Source organism: Aythya fuligula, chromosome 3 (genome assembly GCF_009819795.1).
Source record: "Aythya fuligula isolate bAytFul2 chromosome 3, bAytFul2.pri, whole genome shotgun sequence".
Taxonomy (NCBI): domain Eukaryota; kingdom Metazoa; phylum Chordata; class Aves; order Anseriformes; family Anatidae; genus Aythya; species Aythya fuligula.
In genome coordinates, this window is record NC_045561.1 from 113,865,435 (window position 1) to 113,880,844 (window position 15,410).

Below are 15,410 nucleotides of genomic sequence, written 5' to 3' on the forward strand. Positions count from 1 at the left end.
CTCAATTTTCTGCAGTATTAATTTCAGTGGAACTACTCATGTGCATAAATTAAGCGCATGCTTAAGTATATGCAAAATCTGAGCTCAAATGTCTAGAAAATATGTTCTCAAAATGACAAATACACATGAAAAAAAAATCATCATGGAAGGTCTACCAGACAGGGAATCCAGTGTCTGTCTGCTGTCGGCCATGACGAAAACACAGAACGATTTCTGTAACCCAGTATACATTGCAAGTGAAAGAAACATGCAGGACAGAGTGAAAAAAGGGGACTCGATTGCATGCAGTCTAATTTCAAGTGTGTAATTATGGTCCTGTTTTCTTTGGCCTAAAAAAAAAAAAAAAAAAAAGGAAAAGAAAAAAAGAAAAAAGAAAAAAGAAAAAAATAAGGAAAGGAAAAGAAAAACAAAAGAACACCAGCTAACCTCTCCTCACCTCCACAAACCCAAACTGCATACAGCTCAAGAAGGGCTTTAAAGCACAGGAAACAGGGAGGGAAAGGGACTGATTGTTAGGGATGTACAAGTAATTACTACATTTCAGGGCTATTCAGCACACCACTAGGAAAGCATTCAGCCTTAATCGTTACTGGAACTTACAGCTATGACAGAGAGCAATGAATCCCATCTTAAATGAGCAGACAGGTTCTCTTTCTTCCTCAATCTCAGAGAGAAGTACCACTCAGACCTTTAGGGAAGATAAAATGACAATCCTCACCGATATTCTGTCTCCCTCCTCCTTACTGAAAGACCCCAAACCCTTCAGCAAGCTGCTGCCTCTCCCCTCAGCCCAGAGAGCTCGGTGTCGCATCCCTACCACCATCAAGGACCGGTTCACTCTACAGCTGTTGGTGGAAGTGGGTGTTTTTCTGTTTCTAAAAAGGTTGCAAGGAAAATATTCCTTAAAAAAAAAATACAGAGGGTCAAAAGGCCACCAAACTGCTGGATTAAAAACAATTCACGCCTTCTCCCCTTAAAAAAAAAGAGATAAAAGGGAAAAAAAATAAAAACAAACTGAGGTCTGCTGGGGAACTGAGGGCAGAGAAGCAGGCTCCTTGATGAAGGGCAGCAGCAAGTATTCTGGGAGTTTCAATATCAAGCCTGATATCAGCCCAATCACCCACCACGACCGATCTCTCTGGTGGTGGCATTCCAGCATGCAAATTACAGCTGTGGAAAATCCTCAGACCAAACCCCTCCCTGCTTCAGCCTTGTTTTGTCCTTTCCAGCAAACCTATCAGTTGGTGTGTGATATGGTTACATATTACAAAGATCTTTTTTTTTTTTCCTAGCCCTTTTGTTACATAGGCTTGATTACTGAGAAGGGATTTCCATGAGCTTAATGTCCTGGTACTCAAAAGGCGATGGCTGCCTTTCAAAAATAAAAATAAAAATAATAATAATAAAGCAAACAGAAAACCACAAGAGCTGTGCTGGAGGAGAGAAGTGCTGCTTCTGCTGGAGAGGCTCAGTTAGATACAGGAGGTGGCAGACCAGGGCGCCGAGTTTGAATGATTTTTGGCTTTGGAGAATTCTTTGGGTCCTCATCTTCTTCCATGTCGCTGTCGCAGACGTGCACTACCACGCTGGGAGTGGATTCTGTTCCTGCGTGCAGCTCGTATTTCTCTCCTGGAAGCAGAGAAAAAGAGATCAAAGGCCAACAGTTTGAGAAGCAGCACAGATCGTGGCACTTCCAGATTCCTACAACCACGGGCAGATGTTCGTGGGCTGCTCCTACCCGTAGGTGAGGGCAGGTATGGCTACATCATACCTACTATCACAGCATATGAAAACCAGTTAGAAGTGAAAAAACACTGGTGTTTGCACTGGTGTTTTGCATCAGTAGTAGTGGCCAATGGCACTAGAAAGAAATGCATGGAGAGAAGAGAGAACGCTGAAGTTCTTGGGTCAGAAGAGGGACTAGGACTGAACCTCAAATATCTGCTCTGAAGCCGTATGTCAGACCCGCTGGGGTGGGGATACATTTTTTTCTTTCAGTCTAGAATGGCTCAGGTAACACCTGAAGGTCCACTGGATTCTGCAGCTTGTCAGCTCCAGACTGAAACATCAAAACTTGGTCCAATGGAGCTGCCTATAAAGGGATCTCCACAAATAAATACAGACACAGATACCAGATGGATTTAGAGATTCAAGGCTCCTTACCTGGGGCTCTAACAAATTCCATCTCTGTAGATAAGATTAGAGTACAGACTGTAAATGCTCACTACCAGGCTAAAGGCTTAAACATTAGAAATCAGATTTTCAAACTGCCTAAATTCCTTCTTTTAGTCCGCACCCAGTACTCCAAGGAGGGAGCTGAGTATGTCTAAAATGGAAATGGGTGCAGTGAGGTTACCTGAATAAATACACAAAGGAAAATGAGGATCAGACACGGGACTTGCAGGCCAGCATTCATTCCATGTGAGTGGTACTGGTTATTAAATGACAAGGAATTAAGACTGTAAAGGAAAAAAAAAGTCCTAACATTTCTGACAGGATGCACAGCTATTTCAGAAGGGACAGACACTGACAACTAGAAACCACTCCAGGTAATGTGCTGTTATAAATTGGACTATTTGTCATCTCATCTCCCGGCCCCACAAGCTGGCTTCAAGTTCAGAGAGGGCGACAATGACCACGCAGCTTGGATTTTACCTGGCATCTTGGATTTTTTTCATAAGGCTGCTCCAAAGCCACTACATATTGCCTGCAAAATAGTCTGTGATGAGGAAGGATTTTGCAGGCGGAGGAAGGTCCCGATATATCTAGCTGACCTGTACTTGTGGTACAGCAGCTCCTGCATTGCAGGCAGGCACTGACGGTGCCAGGTGCTGTACAATGGAAGTGGGATGGCACTCCCCACCTCAAAGCACTTGGAGCTTGCTTGAGTTATTAATTTGGACTTGTATTTATCCCCAGCTTCGTGGCAGAGCAATGCATGCTAGGAAGGTGCTGCAGGTCTGCATTAGCACACACCGACTGTCATCATTGCTATTTGTGCTGAAAAATTCTCAGTCCAAATAAGACTGACTGGCTTGGGACTAGAGGATGAGAGAACACATTGCATTTTTGCCTAAAAGATAGGAGGCAGCTCCTGAATAATAGCTATAAGTCAGGCATCTTGCTGTGCGAAATATTTTACCGCTGTGATACCATTAATGTTGACATTTAACTGCTCTATTTTTGGCAGCCTCTCCTCCAAATCCAAATTGAGCAAAGCATTGCAGCTCTCGCTGATAGGCTAAAATATAAAAAGAGAAATGGCTTGGTTGTGCTGCGATGAGAAATTATATGGTTTTTCTTTGCCTATTTTCCCCGCGGGCTTCGGCTAATTTCTCAGCGATGGGCTGACGTCAATGCTGCCAGCCGGGCTCCGAGGGCTCCATTGGTCACTGTCAGCTCCCAGCGGCTCTGCAGCGCTGCACACACACAAAGCCAGGCCCTCTCCTCGTGCGGAGGAAATCAGATTCACCGCCCTCTTAAAAAGGGAACGACCCCAGGTCAAATGCCACGTCCTTTCACCGCTCAGACCCTTCCCGCAAGGAGCCTCGCCACTGCGAAAGAGCAGTGGGAATAAGCGCAGGCGCAGGGGAAAATATTCAGATGCCTCCGGCACAAGCGGCTGCAACAGCAATTAATGTCACTTTGCGAATCAAAATGTGAGGCACTCCTAAATTGGGGTTTTAAGGCAGTTATTTCTGAGCATAAACGAGCTGCAGACTCGATTCTCTACTCACAATTATTCATGCCTGCAGAACTGCGGCTCAAGATGCAGAAAACCTTTTTTATGGCTGAGCTGGGAACAGGACGAGAGTAAACAGGGGACGCTTATACAGCTGCACCTTGTTCCTAAACGTGCTGCTTGCAGGAAAATACTGAGGTAATAAATGCAAAAATACAAATCCAACCGATACAGCCAGATTACTCCTTCCCTCTGAGTTACAGGGCTGTCCCAAGCTAAGGGCAGCAGGTTGGGTTAAGCAAGATGGTCAAGACTCAGCAACGTCTGCCTGATGCTCTCATCCAGCTGTCTCTCCGATGCTGTTTGTTATACGACCTTCACTTTCTCAGCGCCTACCTTGCCCCATCACTCCTGCTCCTCACACTTGCCTGGAGGACTCCTCAAAGGACTCTTGGGGAAGAGGTCTTGTTCTCCTCCCGCAGTATTTCAGCCACCTCCACCCCTTAATAAGTTGTTTAAGTATTTGTGGAGCTGAGACAATAATGAACACTCACGTAAATTTATTCAGAAAAATATCACCGAATTTATCAAATATGCTCCAACATCTAAACTCTGCCTTCAGGATATGATACAGGGAAGAGTTAAGCTGTGGCACATAAATCATATTAAGTTGCCCGAAAATATTCCTTAAAACCCCTTGAAAACTGCAGTGGTGTTCCTCTGTTTATTTGCTTGGCGTAAGAAAAAAAAGAGGAGTTGGAAATTTCTCCCTTTGACAATGAGTCTACCTGCTTTCGTGGCACTTGGCATGACCTTCAGTGACCACGTGAAGCAAACCCGCAGCCTTGGGTAATGCACAAAGGATGACTACAAGCACAGCACAAAAGCAACTGATGATATTTCAGAATTAAAAATAATGGCAGGTGATTTCCTACCCCTCTGTGTATCAGCGCTGTGACCTTTCATTGCCGGTGCATCTCGTGTCTAATGAGGCTCTGCTGTCCAGCAAAGACAACGTTCATACACTTAATTAATAATGAAGGACGGGTAATGATATTGTGCAGCTAACTCATCCCCGATTCCGACTCATGATCAGAGGTTAATGGGTTCAGAGCTGCCCACCCCATGTTAAATATGTCATTAGCAGCACAAAAACACACTCCTTTCATAGTCCCTCCATCCACGTGCTTTACAAATAATATGGTGCAGATAGCGGGTGGTGCTTCTAGAACTTGTAAACTTGTTTATCCCTTGTGAGCACGGAAGAAGCCATTGCCTGTAGCTCTTCAGAACACACCCAGAATGATGCTTTCAGAGTGTGAAAGGTATTTTCCATCACCTGGAGGGTAGCTCGAGGGCATTTAGGAGGTGCAAAGGTGGAGGACTGGGAGATGTGGAAAGAACCAAACCTGGTACCAGCCTGTCTGTAAGGGCTGCTGGCCTGCAGTGTCCTTTGAACAGGGCTTGAGGCTGTGAAAGCGAGCTGTAGGGAGGAACAGGTTGTGGAGAATTTGGGGTAACAGGTTTGAAAGAGACCAAAAAGCAGTAATGGGGAAGGAAAGAAGAAATACACATGTCGGGAGGGGGGTAGGTATGCACAAGTAGTATGCACAGAGCTGCAGAGCCGTTTCCCCTCTTGCAAATATTTCTCATGTAAAATTATTTCCTGTGTTTCACGGTGGGAAGCAGCTAAGACCTTGTAAAACACACAAGAGCCTAGATTAGACAACAAATTGGTGGGTGGTAAGTGCAGGGAAGAGCCAGGTCAAAAGCAGGCCAGGCACAGACACTGCCTGGGCCTGAGAGGTGAAGGGCCAATCTGCCACCCCAGGTCAGTGCCATCGCTCTGCATCTTCATCGCTGTTCCCCTACTGGAAGTTCTCGCAACAGCGGACGTGGTTTTCATCAGGAAGATTAATGATCACACTTCTCTGTTTGCAATGTACTGAAGAAATGGCAGGCTAGCGGTCAGAAGCAGGCAGAGGTTCCTGGCTCAGTGACCGAGCTGTTTGCTCCGCTCGCTTGAAGCTCAATCTCTACACGTGCAGAAAGTGAAAATCTACACCAATCAACCAGAAAGTAAATAAACACGTCAAAGTCCTCCCTATGATCCCAAGATCCTCCTTAAATATACCCCCACTGAACTCAGTTTAACGCAGGAGGACCAACATCCAGCTTCCTTGGTGCACAGGAAAAATAAATCCTTGCCATTAGACCGTGGAGGTGCTAGACAGTCCTTGCTGCAGCCACAAGGCTGCAAAGAGACACCCGCAAAAAACAGCTAGGAAAAGAACAGCACGCTGCAAAGCTGTTAACTAATTCTTGCCTGGTTGTTTTACTCTGGAGTGGATTTCCCAGGTTTGTACCGAGGGATAGATCGAGTCTTCCATCTTGTGGCTAGGGTGGTTATGGCCAGGCACTGTGGAAGGAGATAACTTGTACTCGTGGAATAGGTAAGGATGTACGGCTCCGTGTCCCAGCAGTGTGTCTTACCTTCCCAGCAATGCAGGAGAGTAAAAATCACCTTGTGCTGAGGGCACATAAAAATCTGTTCGCTACTTAGACGCTTAACTGCTTTTCGCCAGTCCTCAGATATTAATTTTAACACATCAGCGTGTTTTAAAAATTCCTCACAAATTACAGACACAGAACTCAGGCTCTAACATTCTGCCTTACGCACACAACTGTGCCAATGAGCAATTTTTTTTGGATAGTTAAGCCACAGTTATATTTTTTATTGCGTTGTTTGAATGAAAAGAATGAACTTACCTAAGGTTAATGGTGTTAGCTGATGTCTAGCAGCATGTTGTACTGCTGTGATACAGAGAAATGAGCTTTGGCGGCATTTGTTTTTCAATGAAATTCTAAACATAGCAAATGCACGACTGAGAACTGCAACACTATTTTAAAGCCGCCACTGCAGTTAACTAAAATTGATCTCTCTAACAAGTGCTAAAAATAGAAAGAAGAGAGCACACAATGACTTTTCATATCGCTCCCTGCAGGCTCCTTAAATAAGGGCGAATATGACCTTCACGCAAAGCTGTCCCAGGGTGTGGAACAATGAGTGATATTTCACATTCCACTGCTCTAGAACAGCAATTGATTTATTACCCAGCTAGCTAGGGAATTCGTTTACATGTTTCCATTTATAACACTGCTGCATCAAAGGAAAAAAAGGAGTTTTTTGTTTTCCTTTTATTCAGCAGTTTAGAAGCAAAGCATCAATTCTGGAAGCAATAATCTGCAATGTAGTACAAAGAGTTAGACCTGACAGTCTTTTTCTACGGGCTTTCCTGCTGAAGGGAAATAAATAAAATACAGGAATCTCCTATTCTGCCCCTGTGAGAGATCCCATCAGGAAAAGATACAAGAAGATCCTGCAAACCTCCCGAATCAGGAAGCATCTTCCTGCACCCTATGCATTCTGTTGGTGGGTGCAGTCACACAATTGCCCAGATGATGAGATGTCTGCAACTGGCAGCTACTCGCAAAACATGAACACGGCATCTTTAATACAGCCAGGAAGAAACCAATCCTCATATCCCACAAGAAATTCAAAAATAAACTCTATTTTTCATGAGCTGACCCCCACAATTGTTATTAGGTGGGATCTAAAGTGTTTGTTTCAGTATGAAGGTGATTTAACATGCCATTTTTTCCTTACAGGTTATGAATGTAAATTAGACTGATTTCTAACTCGAGCCTGAAACGGGGACATTTTCCATTTTGAACATTTTAAAAGGGATGCTTTAACAGCATTCAATGAGAACTTTTTGTAAAGATGACAACTAAATCAAAAGTAATCCTCTCCGATGAAAAGCGTTGGTTTCATCAGATAAGCATTTTCTGAGGGGAAGCACTGCCTCAGAAATCCCAGCTAGCTTCAGTTCCTGGCATAAGCTGAAGACAGAACAAAGTCTCTCTGCATTTATATCCATTCTTTGATGGATGCTACAACTTATCCCGTGCCTTCTGCACACCATCCTCAAGCGAAAACAGTCCCAACAGAGCAATCCTGCTGGGGCTGGGGAGTGGCAGTCCTCTCTCTACAGACTTGTTACCATGAGAGATTCTCCACTCTGTTGGTGATGCAGTGATGCTTAAACACTTGATGAAGTATTCCACATCTTGAAACGCCATACGGAGCAGGTGTGATTTAAAGCAGATACTCTACTCATGGACAAGCATTTGTCCAGTCCCTACACAAACCATCAGTTGTCTCAGCGAAACAGAAGAACAAGCACTAGAATAAATTGTGCAAGCAAGTTTGATCTGCTACGCAAACAACACTTACAAGCTGCAGATAAGATATAATTATGTATGTACCTAAAGTAAAGCTCATTTTCAAGCAGAGAACCAGTTGGTCTGCGTCAACTTAAATCCAAAGCTGTAATCCAGTTTACAGGCTTTACCCCAGCCTCCTCGAGTTATCCTCCACGCTGCGATTTCTCATTTGGTTTTGCCCAACATTTTTTTCACACAAGGACCACAGGCTTACCTGGTCCTAGCTTAGAAACTGCATAAAGGAGGTCGTAGTTGATGACAGGCGTTGCATCATCGATTGGCTGCCACCCTACAGGTGGGGAGGCTGGAGGCGAGATGAGAAACTGTTTTGCAGGCTGTGGCGGAGCCAAATGAAGCTTGTCTCCATCTGTCTCAGAGGTCTGAATCTTTAAAGCATAACAAATACACTGTTTAGTTTGTGATGGGGAAATGGAATGATTACTCAAATCATGCACTTCTAATACCAAATGCCACCCAGGCAGGGTTTCAGCATCAGTCTCAGCAGACAAGGCCTGCAGATGAATTTTCCCCTCAACCTTACAGATGGTTCCTCTACAGCAAATACACTGCGGGGGGCTGTTACATGAGCAAAGCTACAATGTTTGTGCCTATCGTGTATGTTCTCTGAGAATAAGAGCAAAGCTTTGGTACCCACAGTTGCATGGTAAGAGACTTCTGAGGCTAAAATGGTATTGTTGTGATCTGCTTGCTTACAGTCCTAAATAAGAGCAAGCATTAGATTAGAAACCAGTAATTCTTGCACCAAGGCAGGAATTTCAGAAACTTTCCGACTATTTGGTTTCTTTAGTTGATGTGATAAAGGAATCTATCATGTTCCTTAGTCGTTTGCAACTAATTATACTCATTTTATTTCTATCTTAACTTCCCTAGCTTAATTCTTGCTCCTTTTTTTTCTATTAAAGAAACCTCAGCATAAACGAATTACAGCACAGCTACAGGCATACCTGAGCAAGTTTAAAACCAACTCGGGCCCAGAAGCAATGAACTGCATTTACATGAAAGCAAGTTCAAGATAAACACCCTGCTATTTCTGAATGGATTCTGCAAAAGCCCAGTTTGGGTCTCTCCACTTCACGTTCCCCAGAATTTCTAGGTCTGGAAGTGCTGATTCATTCTGGCTCAGGGCCATACAAACACACACTGCTCCAGACACTGTGCTGCTTCCACAAACTCATTCCCTGGACACAACTAGTAAGCTCTTTTAAGATTGAATGCACTGGAGAACATGGTGCAGATACCTAAATGGTTTTGCAGGAAAGCAGCTTGGATATGGAGAGGAATCATTGTTATGCAAGTTGCTCTTTTTCTTGGGTTATCTCAAATTTCATGTTAATCTCTTGACTGTTCAACTAGAGTGAAATGACTCCCCAGTCTGCTTACCAGCAGGTTTTAAAACCTTTCAAAAAAAAAAAAAAAAATCTGAGCCAGATCTAGGAGTTAAGGGCCTTTAAAATGGGATCTAGGTAGATTTTCAACACCTAAATCCAGCTGTAAAATCTTCTGAACCATCTAACCTGTTAAGCATATTGGGGTTTTCACTGCTGCAGTTTCCCATCTTCCTGAGAAGGTTCTGCTTCTGCCTAGGCTCAAAGCAGCTCCTATCCTGCCCCAGCTGCAGAGATTCAAAATTTAAAAGCCTCTTCGTTTAATTAAGATCTTCAAATGAGCCTGCCCTTAACCTAAGGCCTCTATCTGGCAGCTTAAAGCACACTCCCATTACTTACAGGCACTGGTGAGTATCCCACAAGCCACACTGACCACGGCTATTTATTAAAATACGATTAGAAGAGGTGGTGGTCTAGGCTCTCAAGCTCCCTCATCTTTCTGGTTCCTGGCTGGGAGATCCAAATTCTCTCTCCCTTGGTCAAGAAGAATCGGACCTTCGTTTTCTACTTTCAAGTAGAAAGTGATGGATATGATCACTTATCTCCCCCAAGCTGGAGGCATTCTTCTCCCTACTATCTTCTCCCTTTTACTTGAAATTAATGAGCTCCTCTTTTAGAAAATTCACGCATCTATTTAGTTAGGGAAAAAATGGTTGGAGAAAGCCTAACTGTGGCTCAGGGCTGCAGCCAGATAATTCAGCCCTACTTCTTTTATGACCTTACATACTTTACTGCCTTTTATTTTTTTTCTTTTATGGCTAGAAAGTTACCCACAGCAAATACCAGATGTTGTAAATCAGTTCTAAGCTATGTAACTTGTGTGTTGAATAAGCAACCTGGGTCCCAAGTGGTCCTTTAAATTAACTGTAGACCCGCAGGGCAAGTACAGCTCACGCAACAGAAGGATGTTTGAGTAATCTTTTAGCACCGATATTGGGCAAGGGAGAAACTTTTATTGCTTTTATTCAGCTTTATTGTACAATATTTCTATAAAAGCTATGCACTAACACAGAAGTAGATATGAGATTTCATTACCTGTGCGAAATACAACTTTAACTTCTTCCCTCTGAACTGTGTTTCGTGCAGCTCTATCCTGGCACGAGCGGCTGATTTGGGACTACTGAAATTTATCCGCACGCGTCTGAAGCTCTTAAACAGCTGGAATGTCACACAGTCATCGTAGGCACGGAACAAGCCTTCAAATTTCTCCTGCAAATGAAAAAGAAACAACAGTGAAGATTAACTTGGTGTTCTGTCACATCAGTCTGTTCAAACATGATCTGGAGCTTGAGGAGGACAGTTTAATCAGCAGGTTTCAGCCTTGGGGGTGGCTGTCCACGGGTGAATAAGGGCTCTGCAAAAAGAAGCTAGGGAAAAGCATTGGGCTGAAAAGTGCTGACCTCTGGAAAATGTTTGAGGGAAGCAGTTTTCAAATTGAGAACCCACCGGCTATTGAACTTCTCATAAAAGTTGAGCAAGACGGTGATGGCATAGCGCTTCATGAAATGAGGCTGAAAAGGGCAGAAGGCTGAGAATACCAGACGACTGATCTCATCTGTACAAAAGCAAACACTGTGCAGAATGACAACGGAGTCAGCAGACACAGCCAGGCCTGCTGGAACTGAGGGCTACATTCAAATCAGCACTGTGGTCTCGCTTTGCATTGCGTATTACATTTTTTTCTGGATGTTTTGTCATTTAGATGCTTAGAGCAGATATAGACCTAGTCCTTGAGAGTCGGCGTAGCAGCAGGAAAAAATGATTCGATGGATGGAAACAGCGACCTGGCCCAAAGACAAATTTCAGGCTTAAAAATGTTGCGCTACAGAACAGCATGTCCAAAAGCACGTGACGCAAATAAGGATATTTTAACACTGTGAGAGAGGTCTGAGAAATACCAAATCTCTGGATCTGGACATCAGCAGGAATTCAAGGTACGGTAGCACCCCTGGAGGATCAGACTCCCTCTGTTTTCTCTGTAAGCTACGGGCACACCGACTAGCATCACATCATCAAATGAACCTGATGGCCTTAACTCTGATACCTGCACGGGTCTTTTCATGCACACAAGCAAACATTCATAAATGTTAAGACCAAAAAGGAGTGGTTATTTACGGAGTCTAACATTTGTGCTTCCTCAGACCTGAGGCTGCCATCCAGCGAGGACCACAAGAAGTCCTAACATTTTAACATCTGCAGTCAAGACTTGAAGTCTTAGAAGATGGGGAATCAACCAGAACAAAATCCCTTTTATTAGGAGTTCTTCATCCTGCAAAAAAACCTGTTTGAAATATTTCATCCACTGAAGGCTATTGTGTCAGGTGGGAAATAACCTCATGTGTGCTCTGATATATCTGCAAATAAGCACTTTCTTACGTATTTAGGTGACTTCTGTTCTCATGGAGGAAAATAATTTCTTATCTCTTAGAGTGGCTAATGGGTAGGGGCTGCAGAAGGAGAAAGAAAAAACTCCATTTGTGTAATCTGATCAATACTTCAGTCCTCATCTGCTACAGGACAAGGAGTACAAAACTTCTTTGAAAAATGTACCCCAAAGAACCACAGGCAGCAGGGGGACATGAGCAGAGCTGCATCCTCCTACCAGCACCAGAGGCTTGTGAAAGAGTTAACTGGAGAACAAACCAGTTGCATGGAAAAGAACACGAAACCTCGGTGCGCATGTTCCACGTTTCCTTTCATTCCCTGCCAGCTCTGTGGTCTTCTTCCCCATAACTGATATTCCGTCCCTGGCAGCCTTTCAGAAGAACCTCCCCGTGGTCTATTAAGCTTTCATGATTTTCATTTCATTTCGCCTGACCTCGCTCACCTCTTCCTCTCACCACGGGGGATACTTTGAAGGGGAAAAAAAAAAAAAGGAAAAAAGAAGAGAGCTCAGTGGTTTGGTCAGGGGCAAGGAAAGGCACACAGCAATCCCACAAACAGCAGGAAGCTGATGGGTTTGTACAAGCAGGTCTAGTCACAGCACCCAGCATTTAAATTGTCAATATTTCACACCTTTGTTTGATTTTTTTTTTTTGTTTTGTTTTTTTAAGACTTTTTTTTTTTTTTAAACACTTTTTGCACAATTTAATTTTCCCAAGCAGACGTCTGCCTCAGGTTGGAATTCGGCTAAAGGTCAGCCAAACACAGCAGTCCCCGCAGCCCTGGCAGGGTTGGGATGTCATCTGTGCAGCCTGCAGGAACCTGGGCAAAAAGGGTCAGGGAGGGAGACAACAGGACAGCAGAGGGATGTACATGTAGAGTTAACTGATAATATTGAGTACTCAGGAGGTAACTACCTGTTGCAGCTGGCTGTTTAGTAGGAAAAAGATTCCTGGTTTTTCACCCTGGCCAGTCTCACGCCTGCCTTCTTCTTGCATAGCACATAAAAAGCCCATGGGGTCCAGCCCTTAGGGGACAGCACATCCCCTAAGGATGTGGGACAGCAGGGAGGGGAACCAGCCTCCAGCTCATCCCAACACCAAGCACAGCCACTGCACCAGCCAAAGGCATCCACACAGCTCGCTTTTGCTGCGTTTTTGGCTGATTATCATAATGACCTCAGCAAAGGTCATTAATCACCAGCTGCAGCTAATGGTCCTCAGCTGCATCTTGAGCCGGCCCAGCTCCTCCCTGCTGGATATTAATTCCCAGCAAGAGCTTCATGCCTTCATTGTTCTGGCCTGTGACTTCTGGTAGCTGCAGAATGCACTTAGCTGGGTAAATGTCCTTCAGAGCCACTCTGGTCTGTAAGAGAATGGATCTTATACATCTTAAAGACCTTTAGCAAATTCTCTCCCCCTTCAAGTCTTTTGGATAAATAATTCAGGACTCAATCATCTCAATGCAGGGCTTTTAAAGCACTTCTATGATTCAGGATTTTTAAAATGCTTTTAAGTCTCTAAACTTTCTGAATACTTTTTAAATTTCTGAAAAATCAGAGAGAAACGTCTGAGGTTAGGCTGTAGTGTTGCTTATCTTAGAGTAGAAAGTGAGTCAAAATTCAGAAAGTCATAAAGTTGTGCGTTTATTTCCTGGATCCTGGCAGTCTTCATCCAAAGTACATCTCTGGGGGACCCAATTAATGCTCTGACAAATTTCACTGCCGTTCATTTGACCAGCACTGCAGTTCTCATCTGCTCCCCTGGGGACTCCGTGCCCCTCTTCAGCACTGGCTGCCTTTCCCCACATCGCACCTGCAACCTCACCTTGGCTCCCGTATCCCATCACTCAGCACCACTAGCAGTTCCTGGGCTTTTTATTATTAGGACTAGAGGGAACGGCCTCAAGTTGTGCCAGGGGAGGTTCAGGTTGGAAATGAGGAGACATTTCTGCTCAGGAAGAGCAGTCAGGCATTGGGATGGGTTGCCCAGGGAGGTGGTGGAGTCACTGTCCCTGGGGGTGTTCAAGGAGAGGTTGGACGTGGTGCTTGGGGACATGGCTTAGTGGGTGACATTGGTGGTAAGGGGGGTGGTTGGAGCAGGTGATCTTGGAGGGCTTCTCCAACCTGCATGATTCTGGGATTTATGACAGCTGATGTGAGGATGAGCAGAGCACCATCCAAGGAAGAAGGGGTGCTGCAGTGATGCCCAAGCTCCAAGTCGCAGAGCACGAGGGCAAAGTTGCGCACCCGTGGACTCAAACCTATTGCTGCTACTAAACAGGAGCCTGCCGGGGGAACCGGAGCCTGCAAGGCACACAACAGAAGCGATTGGTGAAATGCATCCATGAGGAGGCAAACAAAGTACTGGATGCATCTGGAAAAGTATTTCCAGCAAAGCAAGGGAAGCATTAACAAGTTTATATAAAGCCCCATTACACCTCATTAAGGTTACAGGCTTTGCTGCCTGCATCCCGCAAAGATTAAGGCAAATGGGAACAGGTTCCCATAACGGCTACCAAGATAAAAGGAACGAACAACTTACCGAGTAAGAAATTAAAACGCTTAGTTTATTTAGCAAAGCCAAGCCAGAGAGGAGACATGACTGCCATCCGTAATTTACCAGAACGGTGCAGAGTAAAGAAAAAGCTATTGAAACCGGAGGGCTGTGTTGGCATAAAACAAGCGGAAACAATTGGCATGAATAGGTTTAGTCTGGAAGTTAGGCAAAGGGAGTAATGACTCAGAAACAGCCTTCCAATTACAGTAGCAGTGGTGAAAGGCTTTTTGAGGATGGCGTTCGGTCAGTTCATGCGAGGGACCACGAGAAAGTATCCACACAAGCACTGCAAACCAAGGCTGCCTGAATTAGCAAGTGAATGGGGCTGCGCCGAGGCAAGTTCCTTCCAGTGCTGTGTCCCTGTGATTTATTTCCAAACATTTCGTCCATGAATAGCTCCGCTGCTATTGTGCTCACTCAGGACAAAAGCCAAAGCCTAATTCAAATCAATGGAAGTCTTTCCACAGCCGTCAGTGAGCACTGGATTCGAGCCCTAGAGCTGCAACACAAATTACATTTTATTCTTCAGCATGTTTACGCGCATTATCACCCTTGTTACACATTTGATTTAGGAGATGGTTGTGATTTAAAACTTCAGCCTAATCCTTTTTCCTGGAGTTTTGTAGGCAAACAAAGCAAACGGTTTTTCAATTTCCATTTTTCTGTTCATTTATATAAAAGAGAATCCAAGTAACTAATTGCACGCAACTACCAAGACATAATTTACAGTTATGAAATAGTTTTTTTCCTGAAATGAGTTCTGCGTTTGATATAAGCTTTCTTAGAAGAAAAACTCCTATCTCCGAGCCCAATGTCTTCTGTTTCAGCACAGCCACACGGGTTGTAACACCACAGAGCTCTCACGGAGCACCGGATGAAAGATGAAAATTGGCAGAACATACGGAGGCTGCGCTCTTCAAAGTCAAGCATTGACTGAAAATTGAAAGAAAAAAAAATTGAAATTGAAAAATCAATGGAAAGTTCCCAGTTTACAGCAATGAGGATGGGCTGGCAGCTTAATCCTAGAGGGATGGAAAGTCATTGAAGTGGCACGCTTCTGTGTGTACATATATATATATATATATAACTGTATAT

At 44.2% G+C, this 15,410-nt stretch overlaps 1 protein-coding gene across 3 annotated transcripts in view; it reads right to left on the reverse strand.

Annotated features, from left to right (window-relative positions):
• Nucleotides 1-1,267: 1,267 nt before the first annotated feature.
• RCAN2 (regulator of calcineurin 2) overlaps nucleotides 1,268-15,410 on the reverse strand; it is a 74,062-nt gene continuing 59,919 nt past the window's right edge. For all 3 annotated transcript variants that reach the window (XM_032185328.1, XM_032185329.1, XM_032185330.1), the window contains 3 exons: nucleotides 10,411-10,584; nucleotides 8,184-8,355; nucleotides 1,268-1,629 (listed from right to left, as the gene is read on the reverse strand). In XM_032185328.1, the coding sequence (XP_032041219.1) occupies nucleotides 1,469-1,629; nucleotides 8,184-8,355; nucleotides 10,411-10,584 (507 nt within the window). In that variant the 3' untranslated portion in view covers nucleotides 1,268-1,468. The remainder of the gene's footprint in view (nucleotides 1,630-8,183; nucleotides 8,356-10,410; nucleotides 10,585-15,410) is intronic.